At 38.8% G+C, this 10,402-nt stretch overlaps 1 protein-coding gene across 1 annotated transcript; it reads left to right on the top strand.

The window, feature by feature from the left end:
- The first annotated feature begins 435 nt into the window (after positions 1-435).
- On the top strand, positions 436-4,213 carry LOC142103585 (putative oxidoreductase YtbE). The gene is made up of 2 exons (XM_075187660.1): positions 436-512; positions 1,638-4,213. The coding sequence occupies exons 1-2, from the start codon at positions 497-499 to the stop codon at positions 2,495-2,497; spliced, it is 876 nt and encodes a 291-aa protein (XP_075043761.1). The 5' UTR covers positions 436-496; the 3' UTR covers positions 2,498-4,213.
- The last annotated feature ends 6,189 nt before the right edge of the window (positions 4,214-10,402 follow it).

The raw sequence follows: 10,402 nt of genomic DNA, 5'->3' as shown, positions 1-10,402 counted from the left end.
ATATATGTATATATATATATATATATATATATATATATATATATGTATATATATATATGTATATGTATATATATATATATGTATATATATGTATATGTATATATATATATATGTATATATATATATATATATATATATATATATATGTATATATATATATATATATATATATGTATATATATATATATATATGTGTATATATATATATATATATATATATATATATATATATATATAATGTATATATATATATATATATCTTTGACAGACAGCCGCCTTGCTGGGCTGCACAGATCATTGTAATTCGATCTATCGCGCGGCACAGACCTGAGCACAAAGGGTTAACAATATACGTCATAGCCCCACCCAGAGGCGGACTTAAATGCTATTACCTCAATCCCTATTGGTCAGAGGTCATGTCAGCGGCAATGGAGGCGGGGCTTTGCACTTCAGCCGGCTCATGTGACTATCTCAAGTTTAGTGGTCAGGAGGAGAGATGGAGCAGCACGGAGGTAAGGCAGGGTATGGGAGCGTGTGGTCGGTGCCCGGTGCCCGGTGCCCGGTGCCCGGTGCCCGGTGCCCGGTGCACGGGATGTGGTTACTGATGTACTAGGTATAGTTCAGTACTACATGGTGACCATTGTATCCACAGCCTCATACCTCTGAGTAACTTAGTGTACACAGGCATCAGGTTACTGGGGCTGCAGTTACATGTCCTGTATGAACACTGCTTGTGCCTTGTTCCATGTCTTTTTAAAACTCTTTTTGGTGGGAGTCCAAATGTTACCACTGATTGTTGTGTGCTTGTGTTCTCCCTTTGGTGATGTAGCCCAGGTATGGGGACATTTGTCTGATGCAGATGTTATGGAGTAAGAATGGTTTGTCTTTGTACAAAACTGAGCTGCAGCTTGCTGATGGCAAAATACACATTACTTGGAATAGGAATGATTGATCCCTGTGGGGTACATATCAAACTCAGGGTGAATGTCCATCAGAGTTGTTAGTTAAAGAATTAAAGTGGGGAAATTACTCTGCCCTGGGGAACTACATGTGGCACTTTAACTAGTTCCTGCTCATAACTGGCCTAAAGGATCACAATACATTTTATTTTACAACTATTAATATTTTATAAGCATGAGGTGCTTTGTAAAGTTTATTTATTGGTTCCCACTGTAACCGTATTGCATGCTCAGAGAACTTGCCATCGAATATGAATAAAACCATACGTTCATGTTTTATTTGCATGGCCATATCCCCAATTGGGAGGATGATGATTATTACTTTTAATCTTTGACTATGGAATAATATATGTAATTAATCATCAAAGGGTTGAGCTCTAGAAAACAAATAACCAGCCAGTTATTAATAGAACATGTTAAGAATGTGAACTAAAAAAGAACATACTAGAATAATCTGAATGTTAAAATTTGGGAGTTTAGTGGCCTTTGAAGGCTCTTTAGTCTATCTCTGCGCTCTAACTGTATTGCATAAATGCAGGAGAAATAGCTCCATATAGATCATCATTTGTTATGTAATACTGATAATTACATGTATTTGATTGGACCAAGAACTCAAAGTAAAGCATCAGGACCAGTAGATGTTTAGCAGTAACTAACTCTAACTCTCTCTCTCTGCAGTCCTACAGCAAACTGTGACTCTTAACAATGGTGTGACCATGCCCCTCCTTGGTCTGGGTACATTTCGCTTGAAAGGACTAGAAAACCTGACTCGTGCTGTAGATGCTGCATTGGAATGTGGCTACCGTTCATTTGACACTGCCTCTGTGTATCGCAATGAGGGCGATCTGGGTCAGGCTTTACACCAGCTTTTACCTAAATATGGGTTAAGGCGCTCTGATATCTTCATTACCAGCAAGTTATCACCTGCTGATCTTGGCGAGGGGGCAGGTAAAGCTTGTTTGAGAAGCTTGACTGAATTGGGATGTGACTACTTTGACCTCTACTTGATTCATTGGCCAGGGAAGCAGGGCTGGCGGAGTGATGATTCCCGTAACAGAGCCGCTAGAGAAGAAAGCTGGAAAGCCATGGAGGACCTGTATCAGTCTGGCACTATTAAGGCACTGGGGGTGTCTAACTATACTGAGACTCATCTGTCACAGCTGCTAGGATCATGCCGTGTACCACCTGCAGTGCTACAGGTGGAGTTTCATCCATTGCTCCCACAAGCGGCCCTTCTCAGCTGGTGTAAACGTAATGGGATCCACCTGCAAGCCTACTCCTCCCTGGGATGCGGGGACCTTTTGGAAAAGGAGGAAGTGAAAAAAGTTGCAAACGTCTATGGGTGCACACCTTCCCAGATATTGCTTAAGTGGGCGCTCCGGCAAGGTGTGGGTGTTATTCCCAAAGCCTCTGCACCTGAGAGAATAACAGAGAATTTTAGGGTGTGGGACTTGGAACTGACTAACAGTGAAGCTGAGGATCTGAATGGGGATGGCACAGAGAAGAGGTACTGCTGGGATCCTACTGGAGTGGCATAGCTTTCTATCTTGATGACATTACCAAGCTGTAGTAGTTGGCATTCTATTATCCACATGCCAATTTATAAGACGTACAGCACTCATTTTATTTTGTTGCCTTAAGTAACATACTACCCTTGTTTAAGCATCTTTATCATGCTCTTAAAAGGAAAATAGTCCTCAAAACTTGTTTGTTTTTAACAAAATGAATAGCAAGTGAAAGTTGTAACTTATTTAACTACAAAAAAAAACATTGTTTTGGATATTGCTTTTGGTGTCACTCTAAGATTATATCTTTAGCAGCTCTTGCGCTGGGCCGTGGGTAGAATAGAGAGCCAGAGACCAAGAGGAAAACATGTAGCTAAATAGGCCCTCAGTTAGGCTACTTATTTATAATGGATACAGATGTTCAGCTAATGTTGCCAGCTTGCAAAAGCTGTGACAAACCTCTACCTGTTTATATGCCATTATTCAGAGAACAGATTGGATTTTCATAATTTCTTGTGCTACTCCAAAAGGATCAACGAGCCCAACCATGTGGTTGGTCGATAAGCGATTTGACAGTGTGTGGTCATTGGCTGATGTTAGAATTTGGACCCCATAAAATCCAATCCGCTTGCTTTGTCCAGGTTGGCTGTACGTTTGTGGCCAAACTGGAAATTGATCTGATCAGTCTATTGAATCTGCCAGTGTATGGGTACCTGAAGCTCGTTTCACGTTTAGATGTTTTGTGATGAAGGAGATTTTAGTGTGTGGGTCAGATGACTATGACTATAATTTGGGAGTACTTTATAGTGGTAGAGCCACTTCAAAGTTTTAACTCTGGCTCAATACGTAGAAGAATAAATATCTTTATTGATGATGCTACAAACCATGACACCGGCACATTGTAAAAATTTCTAAGGTAGAAGAAAGTATCATAATAAATCATTACATTTAATTTAAAATGATGCATTTTGTTACTAGTAAAGTTTAATTATATAAGGTATATTTTGATTGCTTCACGTTAAATTGCAGGATAAACATGTAAACAATGCTTTTGACACCTTTCATCCATGTTGTGTACCGGCACATATCTCCCACATGATCATCTTCATAGATCGAGCTATCAAAATTAATTTTACAATCTGTCATCATGTAAGCTTGTGCAGAAAATATTTAATTATTTGGATGACATAAGATATGCAAATGTGTGAGTTAGACAGACATTCTGTACTGCTTACTTCCCCATCCCACTTCCACTAATACTAGTCTTGAATTGCTCAGTATCATTCATGGTGTTTTATTAAAGTAGTTCACACTGCAGGATGCCCTGAGAGAAAATGTGACACTTAACTACTATACACAGCTCTCCTTTCATCCGCTCTTTGTGGTAACCCTTTCAGCACCAAGGATGATGTGCTCACTTCGTAGGCCAGACGCATTTTACACTTTCTAGCATTGCGTTGGTTTCAGGAATTGTCTTCTCCATAAGTGAATTTTCCATTGTTTGCACTTTTTATATACATTTTTTTTTTATTTAATGACTGACAGTACTTGGTAACATAGTTTGAAAGTGCCATTGGCTCATCCAATTTACACTTTGGTCCCTCTGGAAGTGATGAGAAGCAAACATAAACTTTGTGTGACAATCGAGTGTTAAAGGGTATGTCCAGCATTTCTACCCTTTTATGAATTCAGGTAGACCCAAACAGTAACAGTAGAGTGCCTCACATATTTCAGCCTCCTCTCCTCTCCCTCCTATTGCCATATGTGCTCTACATTCATCTGGTCCCCAGTACCACATCTCCTGGTGTCAGCAGCTTTCAGATTCCCAGCTGATCGTCCACCTGGTCCTGATGTAAAATAGAATATGTATACACACTCAACATCTTACATAACGGATGAAGACTGTTTAACGCTACATTCACCATTCTGTCAAAGGAGCGCAAAGCAGCATGAGATTTCAGTCACAGGTTACACCTCTTCCTAGAAAGTGGCAGCAACATCCTAGACACCCACACCCTGTAAATGTAAAAATAAATACTAAAAAAAAAAAAAAAAAGGGGCGAAAGTAACAATATAGATTATATAATAAATGAATGTAATAAGAATAAATGTATAACTAGCTAATAGTTTTGCTATTAATCCTGTGATAAACTACTTTTACTATGAACAGTAAGTCTAAAAATGCTTGAAAACAAATGCATTCTTTATATCTTCATTAATAATGTACTTTTAATGTATTGTACTTTTATCCATCGTACTGGTAGCAGACGTTAATAAATAGGGCCTGTTGCGTATTAAATTTATGAACACAATGGTGGAAATGCCAACCTTTTTAATGCACTATTCATGTGTTTATCAATATGGGAAAAGTGGCTAGAGGGAGCCTGAATTCTAGATCTGTATTGGCTTACTTCAATTGAGTAAACAATATGCATCTAACGATACTTTAACGTAAACAAAAAAAATGTTCTTCATTGTACCTAGTTACAGGGAAATGCTTGTTCATATACAGCCTGATTCAAGTCCGAATGCAAATTGGACAACATGTACGTGGTTAGAAAGATCATGCAAATAGTGTGTAATTCTGCTGTATTCAAAGCAAAGTGTTTATTAAGATACTTTAGGTTTTGAATATGGGTGGAAATATGCTCTGTGTAAACAGTACATTCTCCAGGTTTGCGCACATAACGGAATGAAGTATACACATTATCAGAATACAATTATCAGAACGCACATCCATCATAAAATAACAACTGCTAACAATATAACAAAGTATTGCAAATATATATATATATTTTTAAGATTAATACGTTATTTTACATTAAGGAACTAAAGAACGTTTCAATGCATACAGTGCATATAATGCATTTGAAAATTATTTTTAAAAGCACACAGTTCTGTGATTACCACTGAGCCTCATGCGTAATTTTTAAACCGTCTTGGTTATCACTATCATCCGGCATTTACACCTGCCCTGTAGCAGGTGTAGAAGAAACAGACCTTGCGCCAATGAACTCAAGTGCATGCAATTAATGTCTTAGGAGGCGGAACAGGGGAGGGAAGAGGCAGATGAATGTAGGCCATGTACAGTAATAAGGGCATGATGAGGCAGATGCGGCAGATTCAAGTCCTGTGTGTCTCGTAAATACTACAGGGCAGGTGTAAGTACGTATGTGTGCCTATACGTATGTATATGTGCCTATACGTATGTATGTGTGCCTCTAGCTAGCACAGAACATGTGAATGCGAGGAAGATGGACTATATTATACTGTTAAGAGTTGTTCATTTTATTTTATAACGTTCCATTTTTTTTTGTATTTGTTCTGATGACCTTTTAGTGAACAGACGTTTGTGCATATACTGCAGTCTGTTGTGTGTAATAACATATGGCAAATAACGTTTAGGCAGAGTTTACTTTCAGATCGAAACATGTTGAGATACCTTTTGGATTTGAATACTGTCGCAACCACACCCAAGTTCTGTGCTATTTATTTAGTTTTATGAAAATCTGAACAAGAATCGGGCCCACAATGTCAAAATGAAACATGGCTTTTTTGTTGCAATTTTAATAGCTACATTTACACCCACTGTTAAATTATAATACACATATGTGCACACACATTGTCAGAGTCTTGCTTGGGTTGTCAGTTTTTGAAAGACTGAATAAGCAGCAGCTGTCTCTATCCTCCTTGCCCATTTTTCTTTTCTGTGCCAGGCTCCAAATCGCTGCTCAAGTGCCAGTAAAAGGCCTGGTTTTAAGAATAACTTTGCTTTGCACATGATTGTTAGTTAGTGAACTGTTTAGTTAGAATGGCTCCATTCCTGACTTTCTATCACCATGAGGTGATAATGGGTATTATTTTTATTAAATATGAAAGCACTTTGTTTAATACGTGGTTTTAATATGCATAAATGCATTTACTGATTACATCAATAGGCGTATAAAAGAATGGTACTTTTTTAATATAATACGCTCTTGAACAAATGTATAAGCTGATCACACACACTCCCTGTGCTTATGTCAGAGGACGCACCAGGGCAGCTAAAGGATGCTGTAAGTTGAGGATGGGTTCTTCCTTTACTCCCAAGTGCAGCAGCCCCCGCTAAAGGGTTGGAGGCCTTGAAAAACATTTTCACTCTCTCCTGGGTGCCGGCAGGGGCAGGAAATGTGCTGTTATGTGCCACAACTGGTGCATCGTTGGAGCCTAAAATCATAGCTGCCTACTCTCCCGGAATGTCCGAGAGAGCCCCGAATTTTTAGGAGTTCTCCCGGACTCCCAAGAGAGCAGGCAAAAATCCAGGATCCAGATTTCCGCGTTGTTGAAGAGGGTGGGCCAGTGCTGCGATTGGCTAAAATTGCCTGAGATTGACAGAGGCGGAGCCTAACGGTGCCCCCCCCCTCGCTGGACCCCCTCCCGGAAAGCTGCCTGCAAAAGTAGGCAAGTATGCCTAAAATACACTCTAGATAAATTGTCTGTTCAAAATTTTCACATGACTTTATTTGTAAATGTGTTCTCCGATATAAATATAGGACACATTCTCTCATTAAGTAATGCAGTAAAAGAAAAAACTAAGCTTTGCAAAACTAAAAATTATGCCAAGTAATACCGTACATAATTATGTTTTTACTTGCATGCCGTTTTTTGAACACTATTTCTTCCACTTCAGCTGGTATTGAACTGCTTGACCAATAACTAATTGTCCTGTAAAATCATATATATAAGTGTGTTTTTGAAGTAAAAAAATAAAATATAAATATTGAATGTAAGGACATGAGGGGTTAATTTGACAAAATTGCTACTAACTGTAGTCAATATACTTTTTAGTTCTTTTGTTCCCTAGATAAGTGGGTACCAGCAAGGTCAATTATTATTTATTTACATACAGCCACCATATTCTGCATCACTGTATAGAGAATATTTTTTTATTCACTTCTGTTCCTCATTGAAGAAGTCTATTTATGAAGCTGGGAAGAGCCTATAATCTGTCAAAAGTGCCAGAAAAAGGCGTTCACCGATTCATCCCATTTAACAGGCTTAATTCTGAATTCTCAGGCTTTAAGCAACTTTCATTGGTTTAGCACCATCCTCGTAGACCTCTCTGGGGATGGTGAACTGAATCAATGCATGAAGCGGTGAAAAGCTTTTTACCTTTTGCACTGAACTTAATGCACAACTTACCTTTCCAATGGAGTGGGGTCTCGCTGGAGAGGATCTTCTTCGCAGGCTGCATGCTCCTCCCCTTCGTAGTCCAGTAGTTGGCATTACTCAGCATGCATGACAAAACATCTGTGAATGTGCAGTAAGTCAATTCTGTTCCTTCAATGAAGCCAGATCCTTTCGCAATAACAAGACTTTCGTTGCAGAGAGCATTTGTCACCACAGATCACACTGCATGTATGTGTTCTTGAATAGCAGTGGTACATCTATCTGCATCGCTGCGAGCAGCAGTGATACAGAGCCTAAAGTATTGCTGCCCTCTCATGATAAATAGACCCCTAATTTCCCTTACAGACGAGGGTCCATTTTAGTCAGCAGAAAATTAGCCAACTCGTATGTTTTTGGAGATTGTGAGGAAACCTAATCCACACAGATAGGGCCATGGCTGGAATCGAACTTGTGATGTCAGTGGGGCCATGACTGGAATCCAACTTGTGTCCTCAGTGCTGTGGAGCAGCAACGCTAATCACTGTTGTCTGTCAATGATGGGTAATACTGTCGGGACTCATTCTCCCTAGGATATCCCCAGTTATATGTATTAAGTACAATTTAACCATTTTGTGTACCTGGGCACCATCTTTTCAGCCTAGAACAGGGTGAGCTCAGCCTGTCCCAGTGCTGTGCTAGGTCCAGCCGCTACCGCTAGCTGGGTCAGAGCTGATTCCAGACTAGAAAGCAACCATCTACAGGTCGACAACTGAGGAGTTAGCCAGAGAACGATCATCTGCAGACCAGTACAAAGTAAAAAGCAACAGAAAACATAAGGCCTTCCCATTTCAGTTATCTTGATCTCCTCACTCACACTCAAGTGAAGTGAATCCTTCCTGGAATTACAGGGGAGAATTAAGTGGCACCTGTAAAGTTAAAAAGTACCAATTTTGTCATGTGAATTGACATATTTTACTCATATATCCTAAATTACATGCCTATGTGTGAGATGGACAGTTGGTCACTTTTAGGTACTATGCCCAGCAGATTATTTAAATCTAGAATGTACAAATTACTGATTAAAGTCTACTAGATGCAATGAAAAAACATTTGCAATTACAGAAACATTGAGCTCTACCACTATTAACCCTTTCAAGGTTTTGCTTCACACCAGGCTGGAGGGGGTTAAGACTTACTGGTAGATTTACTAAGCCTAAAAAACACAAAGTGAAGGTGTTGCCCATAGCAACAAATCAGAGTTTAGCTCTAATTTATCTAGTACATTCTAGAAAATATCTAGAATCTCCACGTTTCCTAGGTTTTACTAAAGCTGCTCCTTAGACTGCAGTGCTCAGCGACATTCTACTTTTTATGATTTAGTTACTTATATCATAGTCTAAGGGAGATAATGTCCTGCTAAAAAGGTTGTTTTTCTGCCAAATTTGTTTTTAGCAGACTGCAACAAGCTGACTTACAATATTTCCCTATACTTTTATTTGATGATGCCTTTTATTCTACCAAGATCCTATTCCTGAGAATCATTCTCGCCTTTCTTCGTTGTCGGCATATAGTTTAGGGGGAGTTTGATGCTTGGACCACACACATCTATCAGTACCATTTTGTAAGTTCAGATTTTGATAATCATTCATTAAAAATGTTTTTACATTTATTTTCTTGGAGGTAGTTTTTAAATCAGATATAAGCAGAAATAAAAATGTGAAAGCTTATTGACATCACATGGAATGTACCTGATCAGTAAACTGTGCTCTTCTCACAGCAATGGATCTGGTGTATACCACAATAAGACAACACTAACCCTTACAGCTCTATCACCAATCTGCTTTATCGAGCTGTAAGGATGGATCTAATTGGGTTTTCACCGTTTCCTGGACTTCCAGTTGATGTAAAACAGCAGACAAAATTAAGGCTTTCCCAATTCTCCAGTGTACCAATTGCAATTTTTTCTGCAAAACCTCAGCCTTGGGCATTCTGAAATGGTTTTTTCTGCATCAATTTTTATTAGGCTGTTAATTTTCCGACTGTAGGCACTCTGTTACTTTGACAAGCAGTGTGAGCCGTTAAGGCCCTTTTCATCATAGGTATGTCGGACCACAACTGTAGATCTGCTTTGAAAGTCTAGGTGCTGAATATAATATATTAGTTATTCCACACAAACAAAGCAATGTGATGACTTATGTATAGGGCAAAGGTCACACTAAATATTATGATCCATATTCACAGGCCCAATACAAGAAACAGTTCTTGAAGGGCTACATCTAAATCCAATGGAAAGTCATTCTCTGATGACATGACTGACACAAGTATATGTCAGCATATCATTATCTCGGGCAAGGATATATATTCAGGCAAGGATTTAGGACTATAGGCCATTCTCTCTCTTTCATCTCATCAGGCTTACAAGCGTCAACAAGTTTCTCCATCACTTGATTATTTATGTGATTAGTACTAAACATGCAGTAGAATAAGAATCAATATTTGTATAATAGCACTGGTCCAGCGCCGGGAGCAGAGACTAGCCATGTATCATAACAGATTGTAATAAGTATTGTATCGGGGACATTGTAGATGACCATGGTATACCCATTATAGATATACTACCATATTAGATTAATGCACAAGAAGCATAGCTAGGATCAGGCTGAATAATGAGTCTGGAATGGACGTGATCATTGGTGTGGATAAACTACAGGACAACATCGCATACCATGTCCACATAAAAATAAGATACACAAAGAAACACTAGTGTAAACAAATATACACAACCATGAA

This window comes from Mixophyes fleayi, chromosome 10 (genome assembly GCF_038048845.1).
Source record: "Mixophyes fleayi isolate aMixFle1 chromosome 10, aMixFle1.hap1, whole genome shotgun sequence".
Taxonomy (NCBI): domain Eukaryota; kingdom Metazoa; phylum Chordata; class Amphibia; order Anura; family Limnodynastidae; genus Mixophyes; species Mixophyes fleayi.
This window is presented reverse-complemented; position numbering and strand designations above follow the sequence as displayed.